This window comes from Quercus lobata, chromosome 8 (genome assembly GCF_001633185.2).
Source record: "Quercus lobata isolate SW786 chromosome 8, ValleyOak3.0 Primary Assembly, whole genome shotgun sequence".
NCBI classification, from domain to species: Eukaryota; Viridiplantae; Streptophyta; class Magnoliopsida; order Fagales; family Fagaceae; genus Quercus; species Quercus lobata.
The window spans coordinates 4,562,526-4,586,550 of record NC_044911.1 but is presented as its reverse complement, the minus strand read 5'-3'; the positions used below and the strand labels follow the sequence as shown (position 1 = coordinate 4,586,550).

Sequence of the window (24,025 nt, the reverse complement as noted above, 5' to 3'; positions counted from 1 at the left end):
GCCACATTTTTCCTCTATAAGCTGCCCCAAATATTCCATGCAAAGAATAAATAAATAAGGAGACAAGTGGTCTCCCTGCCTTATAACCCTTGAAGGAAAAAAGGGCTCAAGAATCCCCCCATTAAATAGAATAGAAGAAGAGCTGGAGCTAACACAACTCAGAATGAGATCTATTAAGTTTTGCGGCAAATTTATCTTCACAAGCACATCACGAATAAAACTCTACTCAAGCTTATCATAGGCCTTTTCCAGGTCTATTTTCACTGCCATATACCCCGTACCTCCCTTTTTCTTGCTGATCGAATGAATAAGCTCTTGAACTATAACAGCATTGTCAATCCCTTTCCTGCCAGGGACAAAAGCCGTTTGGAGAGGAGACACCAGCTTTTCCAAATATGGTCTTAAACGAGCCACAATAATCTTTGTAACTATTTTGTACATAGTATTACATAGGCTTATAGGCCTATAGTTTCCCAAAGTTTCCGGACCTTGGATTTTTGGGATAAGAACTATGTGAGTCCTATTGAGATACTCTGGCATAGTTCTCGTGTCAAAGATATTCTTGACTTCTTGAATCACAGATTCCCCAACCATTGGCCAGAAATGTTGAAAAAAACCTGCATGAAGCCCATCTGGGCCAGGGGCTTTATTAGCTTTGAGAGACCATAACCCAGCCTCTATCTCCTCAGTTGTTACCCTCTAACTCAAGCTGTCCTTTTCCTCATTAGAAAGGCAGGCTTGCCTCCTAGTGTCATGACTTAAATCTCTAAGAGAGTAAGAATGGGAAGTTGAGTAGATATCACAAAAGCCATTCCGAATAAACCCCATCACCTCTTCCTCGTCGTTAATCCAGTCACCAACACTATTTTTAATAGCAGTAATGCGATTTCTGTTCCTTCTCACTAGCGTCAAAACGTGGTAGAATGCAGTATTTCGATCCCCATGGACCATCCAATTTACTCAAGACTTAAGAGCCCACAACTCATGCTCTTGATTCAAAATAATCTCTAACTCCTTGAGGAGGTTATTCTCGAGCTCTACAAGAGAGCTAGAAGGCCGAATGGCCATAGTCCGCTGAACACCATTCAAACGGGCTTGTATACGGTTTTTCTTAAAAAAAAATATTTCCAAACTGATCTCTATTCCAATCATTGGCCTTAACCATAAATTTATCAATAGCCTCCTCAAGATGAGAAGACTGATTCCAGGCCTGATCTACCACCCTGGGAAAGGACATATCTGCTAGCCAGAACTTTTGAAACTTGAAAGGGCGGTTTAGTCGCACCCTGTTCTGCGGTTTAGTTTCAAGAAGGACCGGGCAATGATTGGAGTGAAATCTAGTGAGATCCGTTATTCTTGCTTCTGGAAAAAGGACACACCACTCCGGGTTGACAAAGAATCTGTCGATTCTCTCTTGGATGAGATTTTGCACTTCTCTTCGATTAGTCCACGTGAACCTTGGACCAGAGAAGCCTAAATCCACCATATTACAATCATCCAAGCATTCTTTAAACAATAAAGACCGGTTTGAACTAACCACTCTACCTCCAAACTTATCATCACCAAAGAGAGGTTCATTAAAATCCCCAGCAATAACCCATAGCATGTTATGCAACTCAGCTACATTCGATAAATTATTCCACAAAATATGCCTTTCCGCACTCCTAAGACTAGCATAGACAGCAGAGAACAACCATTTATAATTAGAGGTACGAACCTTGACTGTAGCATGAATTTCTTGCTTAGAACTTGCTAGCAGCTCCACCTCCACTCTATCTGAATACCAGAGAAGCCATAGCCCCCCTTTCTGGCCAATCGTTTCAGTATGAAATACACCGTTAAATGGGAGCCGATCAGTTACATCACGAGCTCTATCTCCACCCACACGGGTCTCCATAACCACTAACAAAGTCGGATCATGACACCGAACAAGCTCCTGCACATGACTCTGAAAATTGGGCTTCAGAGCACCCCTACAGTTCCAAACTACTATATTCATGGTTAAGCATTAAAGGAATGGACCCTTCATCAGGCAGCATACTCGGCTGCTTCTCCTTCCTCGAGCTCCATTTGATCGGTCGCTCCACCTCCTCCATCCAGTCTTTCCTTGACCTTAACTTGCATATTCTCCTCCTCTGGCACCTCTAATGCCTTTATATCCCCTTCTAACTCACCTGAAATTTGCAAGCTAGACGTTGGGTGAGCACCTTCCTTTCTCTCATCCTCTCTCATCTCATTCTCTCGCAAATTTTGCATTTCCTTAATCTCTTGCCCTTTGAAACAGCTTACCTCCTGTTGAGATTGATCCATCAAAGAATTGAAGGTGAACAATGCTTCAGAGTTAAAGCCACGATGATTTAGAAAAGAGGAAGTCTCAGGTACAGAGTTATCTTTCAAAGGGTTATTACTGGCCACACCTTTAGTCAAGGATAAGGACGCCCTTCCTCTGGCAATTCCTTTTTTGCCCTTTACTGAAGGGCTAAACATTAATCCTGGGCTCTTAAACCCATTACTCTCCTTATTGGAACACTGACTCAAAATCTCCAGCCCTTTTACAATTGGCTACACCGCTTTTTGCATGTGGGCCTCACTTAGGCTATGATCCACTGACACCTTCCTCTTCCCTTCTCGTTTAAGCTTGTCACTAGGCCCATTCTTCAGTGAGCCCATATTCTTAAACGTATTTTGGTCAGTGGGACCATCTTTCCTTGTCGCTTTGTTCCCACCTCTTTTCCGTGTCACAACAACCCAAGGGCCGTACACATCATTGGGGGTGTCCTTAGCCGTACCTTCACACAATCCTGGCGTTCCCTCGCACGTCTCTGTCTCCTTAGGCTTAACCGAATTCGTACCTGAGCTGGCAACCTGGTGTCCACTATCTTCTTGGTTACCCTGCTCCGGTAAATTCTCACCCACCTCCCTCTTCCGTGTCTGGTCTTCCCGCACCGTATACAGACAACTCTCCCGGCGGTGGCCTATTCTTCCACAGGAAAAACAGAGCCGTTGAATACCCTCATAACTGACAAGCTTCTCTCGTCCACCAATGAGAATCGCAGTAATCAAAGGATTTCCAATGTCAACCTGTGTACAGAGGCGAGCGAACCTGCCCCTAGATTCATTCGTTGTATGGGTATCTATCCTTAGAACTCTACCAATCGCGTTGCCAATGATCTGAAGGGCCTCAACATCATAATACTCGATAGGTAGCTCATTCAATCTCACCCAAACTGCAACCGAGGATATACCCGCCTTTGAAGGATTAAAATCTGGTACCCAAGGTCTTATAGATAAGAAATTTCCTCCAATGAACCAAGGTCCATTCTTAAGAATAGCCTCATAGTCATCTTTTACTGCAAAACGGACTAGGACAAAATCATTACCCAAGCCAACGAAATCAATTTTTCCCACTGGCTTCCATAAGGACATGAGCCTAGCGTGGAGAAAAGAAAACCCCACTAACCTGCCAAGAACTTTCACAATGAAAGTTTTACTCCACGGAGAACGGAATCGGCGTTTCTATTCTTTAGAGAACTTGACGGCGATGAGACCCTCACGAAGATCCGTTATCTCCAAATCTGACTCCTCCTCAGCATCCATAGCTTCAGTAAAGTTGAAAGCTTGGGAATATGCCCCAGGTATTTCACCCACCAATCTATCCCTAAAGGACAAGGGGTGCCTGGTAATGCTACGCATGCCTGCAAAGGAGGCTTGATCTTCATTCATATGGCCGTCGAACTCAGCGTGGCTGACGTTCTTCACTTTTTTGTTACTACGGACTAACTCCGCTTCTTCCTCTCTAGAGAGAAAAAGGTCACTCATCCGTACACATAGAAAGTTACACCGCTTGCATACCTAACATCATGGAAGGTAGCTTTTGTTTGGAACAACTTCTACATTTAGAACATGTTGCCTAATCAAATGCAACCCAAATAATTGAACTAAACAAAGTATTCAAACTTTTGATAGAGAGATTAACAATTAGATAGCAATTAGCAAGGCCATGCACAAAATATATGTTGCCTTAAAGTCTGACACAACATATGCAAAAGAAAGGAAAAAAGGTTTTTATATCTTATACTTCTTGAATAAAAAATAAATCAAAATCTTTTACTTTTGGTGAGTAAATTAAATATAAAATGAAAGGAAAAAAAAAAGTATGCAAATTGTTGCTTAAGATTTTTTTTTTTTTTTTTAAATTATATTACATACTAGAAGCTTGACTGCGTCAAACAAACCTTATGGAAGACAAAGGTCAAGAAAGGGAAATTTCAGAGAGAGAGAGAGAGAGAGAGAGAGGAAAATGACGTTTTGGTAAGTGGGGTACTGAATGTAATTTCTAAAATGAGCAAAACTTAGGTACAGTACTTAAGTGCGGTTTCTTAGGTTCCGCTTTTAAAATTCTGCTATGTAGATTTTTTCTCATGAGAAAGAATTATATTTTTTAGTTAAGTAGCCACATGGCTAAATCTTAAGAAGGGAACCTAAGAAACAGCAGCTAAGGTACAGTACCTAAGTTTTGTCCTTCTGAAATTATAAAGCAATAATTGGCAACAGTTAACTGAGAGAGAGAGAGAGAGAGAGAGAGAGAGAGAGACTCGTTAAAAGAGGGAAGACAAAAAAAAAAAAAAAAAAAAAAAAAAACAAACAAACAAACAAACATCAATTAATCACCATCAATTAGGAAAATAAAATAATGGGGCAAGTAAATAAGAAAAAACAGTTAATGGAATGAGCAATTGAATATTTTTTTTTAGAATAACAATTGAATGAATTTAAGAGAGTGGAAGAGGCAAATGACTGAAATGAGGAAGGAGAGCTAATTGTAGATCTTAAATTGGGAAACCAAAGATTGTGAAAGTATTAAGTATTTAAGATTAATTGAAGAAGAATTGGAAAAAAAAAAAAAAAAGTAATACTACAACCAGAAACTATTTTACAACATTTTTACAAAAGGTTGATGTGACCAATCTCTTATTGGTTTTCATCTAGACCCACTATTAATATTATTTTTTCATTTACTAATAATTACTCACCACATCAATAGTTTGTAAAAAATTTTGTAAAATAGTTTATATCTCTAGTATTGTTAAAAAAAAAAAAAAAAATGCACTAATGTTATAACCCCGTGTGCCAATGCCACAATAGGAGATTCAAAACTTCTATTCCATTTTTAGTATATAGTATAGACAAAAACCCTGTTTGTGTCATGTAGTGCTTTCTCATTCATCACTTACCATTAAAAAAAAAAAAAAAAAAAACATAGACATAGAGGTGAATTTTGGTAAATTTTGCAAAAAAAAATTGACTTTTTTTTGAAACTATTTGAGAATCTAACCTCTTTTTTTTTCCCCCCCTAAAATCATGCCAGCTGAAATTGTACTTTGAAAACATGTTTTTAATTAAAACTCAACCCGACAGTCAAGTATTTTAAAGTTTAAACAAAATTATTACATTCCCGAATAACTTCAAAACAATACTATTTTAAATAATTAAGTAATAAAAAGAGATTATTTTATAAATTACAATAGCGACTTTTTTTTTTTTTTGAAAACTAAATATTTTTAACACACACACGGGAAGAGAAGAGAATGTCTTAAAGAAACTGATAGTAGTGTATATCTAAACTGATAGTATGTTGGAACTTTCTCAAAAAAAACTCACCAGCGATTTTTACTGCTAAGAATGCTGACTTTTATTTATTTATTTAAAAAAAAGCAAAGCGTGAAGCGTGGCTACATGTAATTCAAAGGGCATGCTTGCTATTGTGCTGACTGATTTATGTAACACGATTGGCCATCACAAATTTCTGGAGTAATGCACTCAATGATTCAAATAACCAAATAATATGGTTCAATCAATTGTTACAATATCTGGGAAATAAAAAATGAATGTTTTTGGCCTAAAAAGAAAAAGAAAAAGAAAGTTCCATTTTCATCTATAGGACTAGATTATACTGGGCAAACATAGCGAATTGCGTTTAATAATTGATGCTATAATCTTAAAGAGGCAAGGCAAGCAAATTGCTTAAGGGTTATTTAATCTGGGTCCCCCTTAAGCATCCCATATTTAGATTTACATTTCTAAGAATAGGATACTAGATTATAAAATCCATCATTTTTTTGACTGATAGCCCATGGAAGAATGTGATTCGAGGAATGAGATACTAGCTAGCTAGTACTAAACTAGGGTAATGATATTTAGCATTTCAATGCTGGATGGAATTTCCAGGAAAATCATATTCTTGTGTTAGATTATATCTCCATTTTCATGGGAGAACATCACAGATTCTACGCCAAGAGATTCAAACTTTAAATTTGGAAAAATTATGGAGACAAAACCTTCTTTCTTTCTTTTTTTGTGGAATTTTACAAATATTATTATTATATTACGGTATTACCCTTGAGCTTCGACGGGAATGTGAATTTAATCCTTGAACTTTTGATTTGAATTATTAATTCCTTCGACTTTGAGATTGTCACAAATCAAAAATTCTGTTAATATTTTATTAAATTCTAACCATTCTCCCATTTGAAAAATAAATTAATTAATAAAAAAAATACTTAACGATTCTTATCATGTGATCTATACATGGTAAAAATGACATTTTCAAAATTATCGATATGTGCCATAGAACCACATACACATAAAGTAAATATATCCGTTAATCTTTAATTGAAAATATTGATTTCAAAAAAATGAAAATAATTTGTCACTACTTTAAATTTTAGAGGTTGATTCAAGGACTACGTCGTTACTCCTGTTAATGTTCAAGGATGTTATTTGTATAGACTTTCTTGTTTTGGGGATTAAAATCCATCCCAGTGTCTTCTGCAAACTTTACAGTGGATTTTTAAAAATTTTGACCCTTTATTGGTAAATTAGTGGTTTATATTTTACTAAGTCATCAACGTCAAGCAAACATGAAACATTTATAATTTTATATTCTTACAAACAAAAAACATTTATATCATCATTATGAATATAAATCATTTGTATATTTTTTGTGTTCCATCAATCACAACTTGTTATGTATTTGATCGACTTTTTTATAAAACAACTAAAGTTTAAAATGGGAAAAAAAAAAAAATCAAATACTTGACAAGTTGCGATTGATAGAATATGAAGTGGAACACAAAAAGTGGTATATAAAATTTTTATTCCATTATTTTGACATCTATTTGAATAATTGATTATATGATATAAAAAATAATAATCAAAACCATTTTAAGAATTGTAAAGTATTATTACCTTAGAGATTCCCTATATTGAAGAACACTCGCAAACAAGAGTTATTCAAACCCACCCAAATCAACTGCAAATCTAACAACGCTTTATTGGGAAGGTGACGGATGTGTAAACAGTTTTGGGGATTGGGAAGTCTTTGTGTAGCTAGGTTTTAACTAGACTCCTCCGAGTTCATAAAAAAAAAATTAGATTCCCCTTAGGAATCTTCACAGTTCACATACACACAAAAAAGCAAAAACAAAAAAGAGATGCAAGAAATTGGGCATCATATTCTCAAATTATCTGGGAATGTGGTTCCCATGGTCATACAATTTCTTAGATTTTTTTTTTTTTTTAAATTTAAATAAAATACATCAATCAAATTTTACCAATGAAGTATTTGGATTTGGGAAATGACCTTAGGAATATTTCTTGTGAGCTGCTAATCTATGGAACACATGAGGAACAAATAATATTTTTTCTTTATTCCAAAGGACATTTCAAAATTTCTATGTTAATTAAGAATCTCCAAACAATTTATTTTCCAGTTTCTATAATTAGCACGAAGAATTCCATAAATTGTCTTACAGAAGAACCATCTCTGAACTCTCTCTCTCTCTTGCTCTCTCTCCTCACTGGCAGCCCTCTTGTGTGTTTGAAGTTCCAATTGTTAGAGCTCAACAAGTTCAAAGGTTTTTGTTTTTCTGGTTCATGGAAATCCATTATGAGCTTCATTTTTTTTTTCTTTTAATGCCTTGAATATAAAATTTCATTAATTTATATTTTTTGGAATGCTAAATTCTTACTGATGTGACTTTCTTCCATTCCCTCCTTTTTATTTTTGGCTGGCCTGCATCCATTCCTAGAAATAATGAAGTTACCGAATGATGTTTCATATAATGTACTATTATTTGACTTGTGAAGTGTGACCATCATACAAGACCAATCATGTGATATATCTGAGTGAATTTTGGCTATTTTGACTTCCCAAATTGGATTTGTTATTATTTATGAATATTGCTATTTTATCTGAAGCTGTTTTTACCTTAAAAGGAGAAATTATATTGTATTTAGACACTATTATTTTAAGAGATTTCTGGAAATAGAATCTGGGCTCTGAATTTGGGAGGGAATATTAACAATAAATTAATAAAAGTACTTCAATTAACTGGGAAAAGAACATGAACAGTTCAATGGCAATTATGTTTAAAAGCAGAACTTTCAATCTATCAAAAAAAAAAACGAATGCTGGACTTTTACTGTCAGAATAATGTTATCTATCATGCGCTAATAATTGTAAATTGTTTAAACACTAAAATTTTATTGCTTGTAAATGTTGTTTAGATGGTCATTTGAAAGTACTATTACATAAACAACCTGGCTAACAAGGCTAGTTTTTTAAACTATGATACAGCTGCACAGATCCTCTTTTGGAGAAACATTTTCATGGCCAGCAATGATGCAAAAGGGAAAGGGCCATTTCAGGAAGGCCGAGTAAATCGTACACCTCAAGCAAGTATGACTGATGCTCCAAAGAGAAGTTATCGGCTTTGCAGAAGTGATCCCCTTACTGATTCTACTTTTAGGGGGACAAGTAACGTAGAACCAAGTCCTTCTTCTACATCTGATTTTTGGGAATCACATCATACTTTAATGCTAGTAGCCATAGTCTTGGTTATCTACTTAGTACTAGGAACCGTATGCTTCTACCTCCTTGAGCCCCAGATGATGGGACACAAAACAAATGGACTTGTTGATGCACTCTACTTCTGCATTGTAACAATGGCCACTGTTGGATATGGAGATATTGTGCCCAATACTGTCCTTAGCAAGATATTCGTCTGTTTTTTCGCCTTCACGGGAATGGCCTTGGTTGTGCTAGGCCTGTCCAAAGCAGCAGACTCTTTCGTGAAGAAGCAGGGAGACATGCTAGTAAATGCTCTACATACGGATCAAAATGCCAGAGCAGCTGATACTAACAAGTATAAAAAGCATTATAAACGAGTGAAATGCAAGTGTTTATTGGTCTTTATCTTTATTTTGATGCTCATGATTGCTGGGACAACCGTCCTAGCCACCGTGGAGAAATTGGACCTCATTGATGCATTTTATTGTGTTTGTGTAACCATCACAACATTGGGATATGGAGATAAGAGCTTCAAAACTAAAGGAGGGCGTATTTTTGCGGTGTTTTGGATTTTGGCAAGTACTATTTCTCTGGCTCAGTTTTTAGCCTACATTACTGAGCTATTTGCTCAAAAAGCACAAAGTAAATTGGCCAAGCAGGTTCTTAGCCGGAAATTGACACATGGAGATCTGGAGGACGCAGATCTTGATAAAAATAAATCTTTAGAGTAAGTTTTTTCCCCCTAAGCTCTCTTATTTATGTGCGCAACTTATTATCTAATTGCATTGATTTCTTTTGCTTAATTTAACTTTCTTGTTTTTCCCCCCCTTTTTTTTTGTCCATAGTATTGCTGAGTTCATCCTACTTAAGCTCAAAGAGATGGAGAAGATTAGTGAAGATGATATTGCACCTATAAGGGAGGAGTTTCGAAATTATGATGTTGATAAGTCAAACTCCTTAACTACATCTGATATTCTGCAATCAACTCGAGCAGGGAAGTGACTTTACCCATGTGAAAGTGGCTACCTTCTTCTGCACTTGTGAATTAGATAAAAATTGGGAAGCATCCCAAAGATAGCTACTTAAAAGTGTGTAAGATCAATCATCAATATCATCATGTTTTTAATATACGGCTGTAGCAAGTTCCTCAACATGTAATTATATATAGATTTGATAAACTAGGTCCTTTCAGAACATGTGGATATATATCTCTTCCTTTGGAAAGAATATGGTTGTAAATTATTTTATGTAAAAAAGATTAAATAAAGACAATGTTATCAATATGCTGTCTGATTTGTGTCATTCAAGGGTCATCTGCTTCTCTTTCTTTTCTCTTAAATTCTAAGTCTATGCTACAGATTGTTTTAGGTCTTTTTTTATTATTATTATTAACTGCAAATCTTATTGTTTTAGGTCTAATTAAACTCATTTCGGACCTAAATATGTATAGCATGTGCTTCTTGTTAAAGTGTAGTTTCATAAATTTTCAAACTACCCTCTGTAGCCTAACTTAAGTATATTTTATGATAATTAACTAATTTTTTGGGCATCACAAAATGGAGGTTGTAACACGCGCAAGATATATATCACAGTTTCAAGGTAAGAATTAGATAAGTTACTAAAATTCTATCAATTTACTTTTCTAGGAAGAGCATATTTTATAATAGATTCATCATTTGGGTCATCACAAAGTGAAATAAATTAACAAAAAGAGGCAGAGAAGTACTGCAAGTTGCTTAAAAGTACAATGAAAAAAACTACAAGTTCACATTAAAAAATAATAAAAAATAAAAACTATAAGTAGTTTTATCTAATTCTGTAGGCCAATTTCTCAACAAAAAAAAAATTCTGTAGGCCAAGACTTGTTTACAAGACCGGGCACGAGCATTGAAAACAAAGCCAGAATCCATGGGCCTATACATTATAACATAATAGCTTAGTTAAAGCCTGGCCTAGTCCAGCCCATGATTAGGCCTTGGTTACTCAAATAAACAAAACAAAAACTTCAGGCTTGTTTGATACCGTTGTTTAAACAATAGTTTTCGTTATTTAAACAATATAATACGTATTTCTATAACACTTTTTTGCCCACACCTATTTTCACAACACAACGTTATTAAAAATCTCTTGTCAAACGGGCTGCATTGCATCAATATGGATCAAACATTCTCTTGGGTCATTGACAGGCTGACAGCTACTAACTAAGGGTTCTTTTTGTGATAGTTTATTTTCATTGAGTAATTGTAATTGAAAATAAAATAAATAAAAATACGTACCTAAAAAATTGGGTTATGCACAACTATTAAGTGAGGTTAAGATATGTGGTAGAACATTTACAAATTGTGTATTTATTTATTTTTTTTTTTTAAGGATTCCACATTGTGTAAATTTATAATTGAAAAACATTAACAGAAGGTTTATTTGTGTCAAAATTAAAGTTCAAGGGTTGATTACTCAAATAATAAAAATACAATTATACGAGGACTAAATTGACACTCATGCTAAAGTTCAAGAGTGATTTGTAAATGTCCTTAAAAAAAAAAAAAAATCAAAATCCTCCAAAATTCCTATGGTAGCATTATTAACAATTTATCATACATAAGTAATAGGACACCACAAACATAGGGCACTATAAAGGATACTATTACCACTGAATTATTACTTGAATTCATCTAAGTAAAATATTTAGTGATGAATAATTAAGATTTTAAGAATTGTACAATGACCTCTCAAAAACAAATAAGAATTATACAGTAAATTTTCCTTAAAAACTCTCCATACAGAACATTTTTTTTTAAAGTTACTCAAACCCACCCAAGGCGACAACAAATCTAACCCATTCTCCCAATTATACTTAAGGGTTGGAAGGGTGAGGGATGGGTAAACCACTTTGGGGATTGGGAAATTTTTGTGTAGGTTTTAACAAGAATTCCATAGCCGGGAAATCTCTCTACACACATCAAAAGATTTTTTTATTTTATTTTATTTTTTTAATTTTAAATGAAGAATATAGAAGAAACAATCTCATACACGTACTCATATAGGCATCATATTCTCAAAATATGTGGGAATGTGGTTCCCGTGGGCATCCAATGTCTTAAATGGATTTTTATGAAAATTTGAATCAAACACATCGAATTTGACTTAGTTTCAGTACTTTTTAAACTGGATATATCATTTTGTTTTAAACATATAATGACAAGTGGTAGTTGGTTTTAATCTCCACATTTTATTTGGTTAGTGAGTGATATGAATATCTCTTATTAAAATAAAAGGAGATTATTTTTTAAAGAAGTATTAGAAGTAAGCCAAACTTAAACACATCAATCAAAAATTTATCAATCAAATTTTTAGAAATGATCTTAGGATTCCATGAACTAATTATTCCTTGGTGTTTCCTTTTCTAGTGAGCTGCTAATCTATGGGACATACAAGGAACACGTACTATTTTTACGTTTCTTTATTCTAAAGGAAATTACACTACTTCTATGTTAATTAAAGAATCTCCAGGCTTTCCCCACCCCCCCACCCCCTTTTTTCTGTTTGTATAGCACCAAGAAATATTATATAAACTGTCTTCCAAGTTCCAACACAAACAACTTTGAATTCTCTCCCTTGCTCTCTTTCTCCGTTGGTAGGCCTCTTGTGTGTTGAGCTTCCAATTGTTAGACCTCAATACAAGTATAAAGTTTTTCTTTTCTTTTCTTTTTAATTTATTGAATATAAATTTTCATTAATTAATATTTTGTTGAATACTAAATTCTTACAGGTTTGGTTTACCTCCAGTACTTTTTTAACTGGAGATTTTCTTTTGTTTTAAATACACAATAACAAGTGGTGGTGGGTTTTAATCTTCACATTTTATTTAGTTAGTGAGTGATGTGGCAGTTTCTCATTAAAACAAAAGGAGATTCCAGTTAAAAAAGTACTGGAGGTAAGCCAAACTCAATTCTTGCTGATATAATTTGCTTTCATTCCCTCCTCATTTTTGTTTTTGGCTGGTTTGCATCCATTTCTAGAAACAATGTGGTTACAGCAAAATGTTTCATATCATGTTGTATTTTTTTGAAATGTGAAGTATGACCATTCTGCAGGACCAATCATGTGATATAGGGAGGAATTTGGGCACTTTTGACTTCCCAAGTTGGATTTGTTATGATATATGAACATTGCTATTTTTTTTAATCTGAAGCTGCCACTTTTTTCCCCTTTAAAGGAGAAATTATATTGTATTTAGACATCATTATCTTAAGAGGTTTCTGGAAATAGAATCTGGGCCCTGAGTTTGTTAAGGATTGTTAACAATAAATTAATTAAAGTACTTCAATACTGGGAAAAGAACATGAACAGTTTAATAACAATAGTTGAACATTTAATCTATCACCAAAAAAAAAAAATGTTGTAGTTTTAATACTGGTTTGCATCCATTCCTAGAAACAATGTGGTTACAGCAAAATGTTTCATATCATGTTGTATTTTTTTGAAATGTGAAGTATGACCATTCTACAGGACCAATCATGTGATATAGGGAGGAATTTGGGCACTTTTGACTTCCCAAGTTGGATTTGTTATTATATATGAACATTGCTATTTTTTTAATCTGAAGCTGCCACTTTTTTCCCCTTTAAAGGAGAAATTATATTGTATTTAGACATCATTATCCTAAGAGGTTTCTGGAAATAGAATCTGGGCCCTGAGTTTGTTAAGGATTGTTAACAATAAATTAATTAAAGTACTTCAATACTGGGAAAAGAACATGAACAGTTTAATAACAATAGTTGAACATTTAATCTATCACCAAAAAAAAAAAATGTTGTAGTTTTAATACTGGTTTGCATCCATTCCTAGAAACAATGTGGTTACAGCAAAATGTTTCATATCATGTTGTATTTTTTTGAAATGTGAAGTATGACCATTCTACAGGACCAATCATGTGATATAGGGAGGAATTTGGGCACTTTTGACTTCCCAAGTTGGATTTGTTATTATATATGAACATTGCTATTTTTTTAATCTGAAGCTGCCACTTTTTTCCCCTTTAAAGGAGAAATTATATTGTATTTAGACATCATTATCCTAAGAGGTTTCTGGAAATAGAATCTGGGCCCTGAGTTTGTTAAGGATTGTTAACAATAAATTAATTAAAGTACTTCAATACTGGGAAAAGAACATGAACAGTTTAATAACAATAGTTGAACATTTAATCTATCACCCAAAAAAAAAAAAAATGTTGTAGTTTTAGTTTCAGAAAAATGTTATCCATCATGGAGCTATTCCAGGGGTTCAAATAAGCCCCTGACTTGAGAAAAAGAAAAAAAATTTATATATAATATTTTTGTGGGTGGAAATAACTTTTTCGTCCCTATAATTTGATCATATTCTTATTTTGGTCCCTACTTTTTTATTTTATCACTTCTAGTCCATAAATGAAAAAAAGTGTTCTATTTTGGCCTCTACCGTTACTCACGTAACAAAAATATCCTACTTAGTAAATGGAGTGTACTGTTGGCACACTAAATGCTAATACGATCATTAAAATAATACTACTTCCGTCTCCCTTTCTTTGTCCTCTATTTCATTTTGAGATGTCTCAAAATATTGTCCTGTTTCTAAAAATAAAAGTCATTAATTTACTAATGTTTCTATTATACCCCTATTTTATTAATAATTCAATTTTTTTATAAATTTATTTAAGGGTAGTTTTGAAAACTTATACATTTTTAAAAGGTAAACAAGACAATAAATTATGTTCCCTTAAAAAGTTTGACTTTTCAAATAGGATAAACAAAGTGGGACAGAGGGAGTAATAATAAATGTCATATCATCCACGTCAATCTCTAACTTAAAATAAAATAAATAAATAAAAATTTATCAATTTAAAAAAAAAAACATAATTAAAAAAATGGTAGAATTTAGATCTAAGTGTGTTTTTGTTTGTACTCGTTTCTTTTTCTTCTCCAAATCTCTTTCTCTCAGTTTCTTCGCCTCCCATTCTTTCTTCTTCTTCTTTTTTCTTTCTTTCTTTCTTTTTCTTCTTTCTTCTTTCTTCCTTCTTCTTTTTCTTCCCAGATCACTATTTCTCCATCCTCCTCTTAGTTTTAGTTTTAGGTTTTTTTTTTTTTGGTAGAACCCCATGGTTTCTTTCTTTCGTTCTTCCAAATTGTTGGTATGATGTGGGTCCTCGACTAGCGATGGAGTAATGTGGGATTGGCAGTGTTTGCAGGTGGTGGGTCAATTTCTTGGTTATGTGTAGGGTGTGGTGTGGCTTTCCAAGTAGATGTGAAGCCCATTTGGGATTGAATGCAATTCCTCTCCCTCCTCACTTTCTCATCTCACTTTCTCTCTATCTTGGGGTTGAATCTAAAGCCGATCTTGGGTTTGTTGTATTTGTATAAGGGAATTTGTTGGGTTTGTGAAAAATGTTTAGATCTGACATAAAAAAATTTGGTTGGTTGCTGATTCTTTCTTCTTCTTCTTCTTCTTCTTCTTCTTTTTTTTTTTTTTTTTTTTTTTTTTTTTTTTTTTTGGTGAAATTGAAAACTTTGTTTAGTTGCCAAGAAAATGGATAGTAAAATGTTATTTTCTTTTAACTATCAATGTAGGGGTGGCAAAATTGGACATGACTCGTGAACCCGACACAACACGTCACGACACGAAATTAACAAGTTATGGATTGAGGCTTAATGGGTTCGTGTCATATTCGGGTTGACATGACTGACCCGTTAGTGTTCAACATATAGAACTCGTTTGACCCGTGTGATCTGTTTAATTAAATGACATTTTACCAATATATCCTACAAACGTTAGGTATATAAACTTATTAGTTGTTGTGATTTATTTTCTTTGACATATTGTGATTGATTATTTGTGATATTGGGATCTGTTTTAGTTTTGAATGATTATTTGTGATGCAGTTACTTCTTAATTCTGAATTTTATATTAAAAATATTTGTTTGGTTTTTTTTTTCATAATTTTTTTTTTCATTTTGATAAAATCTAATAAATAGATCGATACGATTGACCTATTTAATAAATGAGTCTTGTTAGGTTTAAAGAATCTTGACCCGTTTAATAAACATGTCGAGTTAGTGTTGACTTATATAGTCGGATACTCATAAATTGACACAACACAATCCCGACATGTGAACATGAATTGCCACCCCTATGTCAATGAGTTTTGATGTGTGTAGTTATAAATAAAGTGCAAGAAAGACAAATAAAAAAATGATTGATTTACTAAGAATATGAAAAACATAAACATGACCAATTCTGTTTTGGAGAAGAACACAAAGAAGATGAACATGATCTTTCGAAAAATAATGAAATGAATAAAAAAATTAATTAAATTTATTATTTTATTTTTAAAAAAATTGAAATTTAGAATTTTATCCTAATTGTTTTATTTGATGTGGCTTCTAAAAAAATTTAAATTGCTGACATGGCATTTTCAAAATGCCAAATAATTTTTTTATTATTATTTTGATGGCCACATCAGCATTTAAGTTGAGTATGGCATTGGCTAAAAAATACGGCTTTTTTTTTACTATTTAACTTATTTTTACTACTATTTATGGATCTCATTGCACTTTTTGGTATTATTAATGGATCTCACTGTACTATTTTAGTTAGTTTTTAGCTTTATCTAGAGTATTTTTAATAAAATATTTTTAGTTTTAGCTAAAGAAGTTGTTCCCAAATGGACTTTTAGTGTGCCAGTAGTGCATTCTATTTGCCACGTAAGATATTTCAGTTAAATAAATAACGGTAAGGATCAAAATGGAACGCTCTTTTTTTTTTTTTTTTTTTTTTTTTTTTTTTTTTTTAAAGACTAAAAGAGGTAAAATAAAAAGTAATAACCAAAACAAGAATATAGTGAAAAAGGTATTTTTCGCTTTTTTTTTTTTTTTTTTTTTTTATAAGCTTAATTTACCATTAAAAATATTATTGCACAGCCAAACTTAAATCTTGCATACTCTAATCATATCTTAATCTAAAATCAAATAACAACACAAATCACATATCTCTCTTTAATGAATCTCATCTCATCTTTCTTCTCTATTTGACTATCCCGGTATCTCTTAACTTTAAGAGTAAAGAGTGAATATTTGTGAGTTGTGAGTGTCTCTCTTTTTATTATAAAATTATATCATATATGTGTGTAAGTGAGTGTGTCTCTAATATGTGTGTTATTATTTTATTATTATTATGTTATTTGTGTGAATTGTGATATATGTGAATATATATGTTCATGTATAGTATAAATATAATATAATTTTCTATAATTTAATAATTAGAAAATATAGAGGGTTTGTTATATGTGTGCATACTGTTAACATGTTATAATAATTTTTGTAATAAAGTTAGTGATTCAAGTTAGTGATTGTTCAAGAATTTGATTGGTTAAATAGACACTTAGTGTATTATTTATGTATAGACGAGTGTGGTCGTGTGGGTTAATAATTGGCAAAATTTGCTGAATAGTAGCTTTTTAGAAAAAAAAATTTGGTACATAGCATGCGTTCGAAACTATTTTGCAAGTTGGACTGTTTTTGGAACTCGAGTTTAGCAAACTCTTTGGAACTCGAGTTTGCTAAACTCGAGTTCCAAAAACAGTCCAACTTGCATAATAGTTTCATTGGTGTGCCGGTTTCCTAAAATTTTTCTAAAATTATTCTATCTAGCAAATTTTGCCTTAATAATTAATACAATACAAGTGAGTTCAGTTTTGTCATTTAGTTTAAAATGTTTTATAAAAACAATGTGAAGTAGAAAATGGAATTTGCATAAAAAAAAAAAAAGATATATAAACTTAACAAAATAAAGTGGTCACTCTTACCCACATTGACAATAAATAATGATAAATGATAATAAACTATCATCTAACGATTTCAAAATATGAGAACTTGTAAAAAAAATTTGTAAATTTCATGACTTTGCAATTTTATTTGTCGATAACTAAGTTCGATATATTTAAATTATCTTTACCCCTGAAAAATATTCCTAGAGCTGCCATTGCATGGACTGATAAATGTGAGGTGTTTAAAGTTAAACACAAATTTTATTGCTTGTAAATGTTGGTTAATGTAGATTTTGAAAGAACTAGTACATAAATACCTTAGCTAACACGGCTAGTTTTTCAACTCTTATTCAACTGCACAGGTCCTTAAACATCTTCATGGCTAGCGACGACGCAAAAGGGAAAGGTCCATTACAGGCAAGCTTGGTAAATCCTATACCTCAAACAAGTATGACAGATGCGTCAACACAAAGAAGTGATCCCGTCACCGGTTCTGTTTCTAGGGGGACAAGTAACACTGATCCAAGTCCTTCTACATTTCATTTACGGAAATCACACCATACTTTAATGCTCGTAGCCGTAGTCTTCGCTATCTACTTAGTACTAGGAACCGTGTGCTTCTACCTGCTCGAGCCCCAGATGATGGGACACAAAACAAATGGACTTGTTGATGCACTCTACTTCTGCATTGTAACAATGGCCACTGTTGGATATGGAGACATTGTGCCTAATACTGTCCTTAGTAAGATATTCGTCTGTTTTTTCGCCTTCACGGGAATGGCTTTGGTTGCACTAGGCCTGTCCAAAGCAGCAGACTCTTTTATGAAGAAGCAGGGAGACATGCTAGTAAATGCTTTACATACGGATCAAAATGACAGAGCAGCTGATATTAAAAAGTATGAAAAGCTTTATAAAGGAGTGGAATGCAAGTGTTTATTGGTCTTTATCTTTATTTTGATGCTCATGATTGCTGGGACAACCGTCCTAGCTACCGTGGAGAAATTGGACCTTATTGATGCATTTTATTGTGTTTGTGTAACCATCACGACATTGGGATATGGAGATAAGAGCTTCAAAACTAAAGGAGGGCGTATTTTTGCGGTGTTTTGGATTTTGGCAAGTACTATTTCTTTGGCTCAGTTTTTAGCCTACATTACTGAGCTATTTGCTCAAAAAGCACAAAGGAAATTGGTCAAGCAGGCTCTTAGCCGGAAATTGACACATGTAGATCTGGAGGAAGCAGATCTTGATAAAAATAAATCTTTAGAGTAAGTTTTTTCCCCCCCTAAGCTCCCTTATTTATGTGTGCAACTTAATATCTCATCGTATGGATTTCTTTTGCTTAGTTTAACTTACTTGTTTTTCCCTTTTTTTTGTCCATAGTCTTGCTGAGTTCATCCTACTTAAGCTCAAACAGATGGAGAAGATTAGTGAAGATGATATTGCGCCTATAAAGGAGGAGTTTAGAAATTATGATCTTGATAAGTCAAACACCATAACTGCATCTGATCTTCTGCAATCAACTCAAGCATAGAAGTGACTTTACCCATATGAAAGTGACTTTACCCATTGTGAAGCATCCCAAAGATAGCTACTTAAAAGGGTGTAAGATCAATCATCAATGTCATCATGTTTTTAATATACGTCTGTAACAAGTTCCTCAACATGTAAGTTATATATAGATTTGATAAACTAGGTCCTTTCAGAACATGTGGATATATATCTCTTCCTTTGGAAAGAATATGGTTGTAAAGTATTTTATGTAAAAAAGATTAAATAAAGACAATGTTATCAATATGCTGTCTGATTTGTGTCATACAAGGGTCATCTGCTTCTCTTTCTTTGCTCTTAAATTCTAAGTCTATGCTACAGATTGTTTTAGGTCTAATAATTTTTTTTTTTTTTTTTTTTTTTTTTATGAACTGCAAATCTTATTGTTTTAGGTCTAATTAATTAAACTCGTTTCGGATCTAAATATGTATAACATGTGCTTCTTTTCCATGTTTCCAATGAGAACCTAGGAAAAAAAATCCATAAATGTACTCTTTGTATGCGTTTGGCATTAGCTTAAAAAGCTAGCTTTTTTTACTATTCAGCTTATTTTTGATACTATTCATAGGTCCTATTGTACTATTTCAGCTACCTTTTAACTTTTTCTACAATATTTTCAGCAAAAAAATTTCAATTTTAGCTAAATAAATTGTTCTCAAACAGACACAAATTCATGTCTCTTTTTGTTGATCATGTTTAAATAGTTCAATTTTTTAAGTGGACATCATTTAATAGGCTGTATTTTAAATTAAAGTGTACTCTCATAAAATTTCAAACTATCCCCTGTAGTCTAAATTAAATATATTTTATGATAATTGGCTCATTTTTTGGGCATTACAAAATGGAAGTTGTAACATGCACAAATATATATAACAATTTCAAGGTAAGAATTAAATAAGTTACTAAAATTCTATCAATTTACTTTTCTAGGAAGAGCATATTTTACCATAATAGATTCATCATTTGGGTCATTACAAAGTGAAATAAATTAACAAAAAGAGGCAGAGAAGTACTACAAGTTGCTTAAAAGTACAATGAAGAAAACTACAGGTTCACATCAAAAAAAGAGAAAAAAAAAAAATTACAAGTAGTTTTATCTAATTCTGTAGGCCAAGCCTTATTTACAGGACTGGGCTCTAGCATAAAAATTAAGCCAGAATCCTTGGGCCTATATGTTATAACATAATAGCTTAGTTAAAGTCTGGCTCAGTCCAGTCACTGTAAATTTTTCTTTAAAACTTTGTCTCTTCTCTCTGTGTATGTGTTAAAAATATTTAATATTTTCAATTGAAAAAAAAAAATTAAAAAAAAAAATCCTAATCATGAGCTGGACTAGGCCAGGACTTGATTGCTCAGGAAAAAAAAAAAAAAGCCCTTGGTCTGCCGGCATTGCATCAATATGGATCAAATATTCCCTTGGATCATTGACAGGCTGAAAGCTACTAATGTTGATAGTTTATTTTCATTCACTAATTGTAATTGAAAATAAAATAAATAAAAATACATACCTAAAAAATTGGGTTATTCACAGCTATTAAGTGAGGGTAAGATATGTGGTAGAACCATTTACAAACTGTGTTTTTTTTTTTTTTTTTTAAGAATCCGCATTGTGTAAATTTATAATTGAAAAATATTAACAGAAAGGTTTAATTTGTCACAAAATTAAAGTTCAAGGGTTGATTATTGAAATAAATAATACAAGGACTAAATTGACACTCATGCTAAAGTCCAAGAGTGATTTGTAAATGGCCTTAAAAAAATCATAATCCTCAAAAATTCTTATGGTAGCATTATCACCAATTTACCATACATATATGATAGACCACAAATATAGGGCACTACAAAGAATATCATTACCACTAAACTATTACTTAAATTCATCTAAGCAAAACATTTATTGATGAATAATTAAGATTTTAAGAATTGTACAATAACCTCTCAAAAACATATAATAATTATTCAGTGGATTTATCTTAAAAAATTTCCATACAAAACACTTTTAAATGTTATTCAAACCCACGCAAATCAACAACAAATCTAACCCATTCTCCCAATTATACTTAGGGGTTGGGAGGGTGAAGGATGGGTAAACCACACTGGGGATAGGGAAGTCTTTGTGTAGGTTCTAACTAGAATCCCATAGCCGGGAAATCTCTCTACATGTCACATCAAAAGATTTTTTTTTTTTGAAGATAGAAGAAACAGCCTCATAGACATAGTCATATGGGCATGATCATATTCTCAAAATATGTGGCAATGTGGTTCCTATGTGCATCCAATGCCTTAAATGGATTTCCATGAAAATTTGAATCAAACTAATCAATCAAAATGTTTATGAAAATTGTAGAGATGACCTTAGAATATTGTGAACTAATTATTCTTTGGTGTTTCCTTTTCTAGTGAGCTGCTAATCTATGGTCCTATGGAACATATGAGGAACACGTACTGTTTTTGCTTTTTACTTTTCTTTATTCTAAAGGAAATTGCACTACTTCTATGTTAATTAAAGAATCTCCAAGCTTTTTTCCCCCCCTTTTTTCCGTTTTTATAGCACCAAGAAATATTACATAAACTGTCTTCAAGCACAAACATCTTTAACTCTCTCCCTTTCTCTCTTTCTTCACTGATAGGCCTCTTGAGTGTTGAGCTTCCAATTGTTAGACCTCAATACAAGTACAAAGTTTGTTATTTTTAATTTTTAATCTATTGAATATAAAGTTTCATTAATTTATATTTTGTTGAATGCTAAATTCTTGCTGATATAATTTGCTTTCATTCCCTCCTCTTCTTTTTTTCTTTTTTTTTTTGGGCTGGCCTGCATCCATTCCTAGAAACAATGTGGTTACAGAAAAATGTTTCATATCATGTTGCATTTTTTTGGAATGCGAAATGTGACCATTCTACAGGACCAATCATGTGATATGGGAGAAATTTGGGCACTTTTGACTTCCCAAATTGGATTTGTTATTATTTATGAATATTGCTTTTTTTTTTTTTTTCTGAAGCTGCCACTTTTTCCCCCCTTTAAAAGAGAAATTATATTGTATTTAGATATCATTATTTTAAGAGGTTTCTGGAAATAGAATCTGGGCCCTGAGTTTGTGAAGGATTATTAACAATAAATTAATTAAAGTACTTCAATACTGGGAAAAGAACATGAACAGTTATAGCAATTTTGTTATTAGTTAAAAAGCTGAACTTTTAATCTATCACCAAAAAAATGAAAAATGTTGTAGTTTTACCGTCAGAAAGATGTTATCTATCATGGACTGATAAGTGTGCAGTGTTTAAAGTTAAACACACAAATTTTATGCTTGTAAATGTTGTTTAATGTAGATTTTGAAAGAACTAATACATAAACACCCTGGCTAACATGGCTACAACTGCACAGGTCCTTAAACATCTTCATGGCTAGCAATGACGCAAAAGGGAAAGGTCCATTACAGGCAAGCTTAGTAAATCCTACACCTCAAACAAGTATGACAGATGCGCCAACACATAGAAGTGATCCCCTCACAGGTTCTGTTTCTTGGGGGACAAGTAACAATGATCCAAGTCCCCGTTCTACATCTAATTCAAGGAAATCACACCAAACTTTAAAGTTAGTAGCCTTAGTCTTGGCTGTCTACCTAGGACTAGGAACCGTGTGCTTCTACCTACTCGAGCCCCAGATGACAGGACACAAAACAAATGAAATTATTGATGCAGTCTACTTCTGCATTGTAACAATGGCCACTGTTGGATATGGAGACATTGTGCCTAATAGTGTCCTTAGTAAGCTAATCGTCTGTGTTTTCGCCTTCACGGGAATGGCTCTGGTTGCACTAGGCCTGACCAAAGCAGTAGACTATTTTATGAAGAAGCAGGCAGACTTGCTAATAAATGCTTTACATATGGATCAAAATTCCAGTGAGGCCAAGTATGAAAAGAATTATAAAGGAGTGAAATACAAGTGCTTAGTGGTCATTATCATTATTTTGATGCTCATGATTGCTGGGACAGCCGTCCTAGCTACTGTGGAGAAATTGGACCTTATTGATGCGTTTTATTGTGTTAGTGTGACCATAACAACGTTGGGATATGGAGATAAGAGCTTCAAAACTGAACGAGGGCGTATTTTTGCAGTGTTTTGGATATTGACAAGTACCATTTTTGTGGCTCAGTTTTTATGCTACATAACTGAGCTACATGTTCAAATGGGACAAAGGGAATTGGTTAAGCAGGTACTAAGCCAGAAGATAACAAATAAAGATCTGGAGGCAGCAGATCTTGATAAAGATAAATCAGTAGAGTAAGTTGGGTGCTTCTATTTTTTTGTTGAACCTAAGCTCTCTTATTTATGTGTGCAACTTATTATCTCATTGTATTGATTGCTTTGCTTGGTTTAACTTTCTTGTTCCTCTTTTTTGTCCATAGGCTTGCTGAGTTCATTGTAGATAGGCTTGTAAAGATGGAGAAGATTAGTGAAGATGATATTGCGGATATAAAGGAGGAGTTTGGAAAACGTGATATTAATAAGTCAAACACCTTAACTGAATCTGATCTTCCTCAATCAACTCAAGCAGGGAATTGACTTTACCCTGGTGAAAATGGCGAATTTTCTGCACTAGTGAATAAAATAAAAATTGTGAAGCATCCCATGAGAGCTACGTAAGTATGTAAGATCAATAATCTATGTCATGTTTTTCTATACCTGGCTGTAACAAGTTTCTCAACATGTAATTTATATATAGATTTGCTAAACTAGGTCCTTTCAGAACATGTGGATATAAATCTCTTCCTTTGTAAATAATATGGATGTTAAGTATTTTATATATAAAAAAGAT

The 24,025-nt window shown here is 33.1% G+C and overlaps 5 protein-coding genes across 5 annotated transcripts; 3 read left to right on the top strand and 2 right to left on the bottom strand.

The window, feature by feature from the left end:
• Positions 1-1,111: 1,111 nt before the first annotated feature.
• Positions 1,112-1,999, bottom strand: LOC115956154. Its single transcript, XM_031074614.1, has one exon. It carries the CDS (start codon positions 1,997-1,999, stop codon positions 1,112-1,114), a length of 888 nt encoding a protein of 295 aa, XP_030930474.1.
• A 563-nt stretch (positions 2,000-2,562) lies between these two features.
• On the bottom strand, positions 2,563-3,426 carry LOC115956153 (uncharacterized protein At4g02000-like). Its single transcript, XM_031074613.1, has one exon. The coding sequence runs from the start codon at positions 3,424-3,426 to the stop codon at positions 2,563-2,565; it is 864 nt and encodes a 287-aa protein (XP_030930473.1).
• Positions 3,427-7,706: 4,280 nt separating this feature from the next.
• Positions 7,707-9,979, top strand: LOC115957858 (two-pore potassium channel 1-like). Its single transcript, XM_031076195.1, has 3 exons — positions 7,707-7,916; positions 8,639-9,578; positions 9,697-9,979. The coding sequence occupies exons 1-3, from the start codon at positions 7,736-7,738 to the stop codon at positions 9,851-9,853; spliced, it is 1,278 nt and encodes a 425-aa protein (XP_030932055.1). The 5' UTR covers positions 7,707-7,735; the 3' UTR covers positions 9,854-9,979.
• Positions 9,980-18,026: 8,047 nt separating this feature from the next.
• LOC115956152 (two-pore potassium channel 1-like) lies at positions 18,027-19,182 on the top strand. The gene is made up of 2 exons (XM_031074612.1): positions 18,027-18,916; positions 19,032-19,182. Exons 1-2 carry the CDS (start codon positions 18,027-18,029, stop codon positions 19,180-19,182), a joined length of 1,041 nt encoding a protein of 346 aa, XP_030930472.1.
• A 2,616-nt stretch (positions 19,183-21,798) lies between these two features.
• LOC115958450 (two-pore potassium channel 1-like) lies at positions 21,799-23,849 on the top strand. Its single transcript, XM_031076862.1, has 3 exons — positions 21,799-21,872; positions 22,591-23,490; positions 23,616-23,849. Exons 2-3 carry the CDS (start codon positions 22,607-22,609, stop codon positions 23,770-23,772), a joined length of 1,041 nt encoding a protein of 346 aa, XP_030932722.1. The 5' UTR covers positions 21,799-21,872; positions 22,591-22,606; the 3' UTR covers positions 23,773-23,849.
• Positions 23,850-24,025: the final 176 nt, after the last annotated feature.

Bases quoted from the DNA above. Each gene is read 5' to 3' on its own strand.
- LOC115956153 (XM_031074613.1), bottom strand. From the start codon at position 3,426: ATGTCCTTATGGAAGCCAGTGGGAAAAATTGATTTCGTTGGCTTGGGT.
- LOC115957858 (XM_031076195.1), top strand. From the start codon at position 7,736: ATGTTAATTAAGAATCTCCAAACAATTTATTTTCCAGTTTCTATAATT. The intron at 7,917-8,638 runs GTTTTTGTTTTT...ACTATGATACAG, and splicing joins AGAGCTCAACAAGTTCAAAG to CTGCACAGATCCTCTTTTGG. The intron at 9,579-9,696 runs GTAAGTTTTTTC...TTTTGTCCATAG, and splicing joins GATAAAAATAAATCTTTAGA to TATTGCTGAGTTCATCCTAC.
- LOC115956154 (XM_031074614.1), bottom strand. From the start codon at position 1,999: ATGAATATAGTAGTTTGGAACTGTAGGGGTGCTCTGAAGCCCAATTTT.
- LOC115958450 (XM_031076862.1), top strand. From the start codon at position 22,607: ATGGCTAGCAATGACGCAAAAGGGAAAGGTCCATTACAGGCAAGCTTA. The intron at 23,491-23,615 runs GTAAGTTGGGTG...TTTTGTCCATAG, and splicing joins GATAAAGATAAATCAGTAGA to GCTTGCTGAGTTCATTGTAG.
- LOC115956152 (XM_031074612.1), top strand. From the start codon at position 18,027: ATGGCTAGCGACGACGCAAAAGGGAAAGGTCCATTACAGGCAAGCTTG. The intron at 18,917-19,031 runs GTAAGTTTTTTC...TTTTGTCCATAG, and splicing joins GATAAAAATAAATCTTTAGA to TCTTGCTGAGTTCATCCTAC.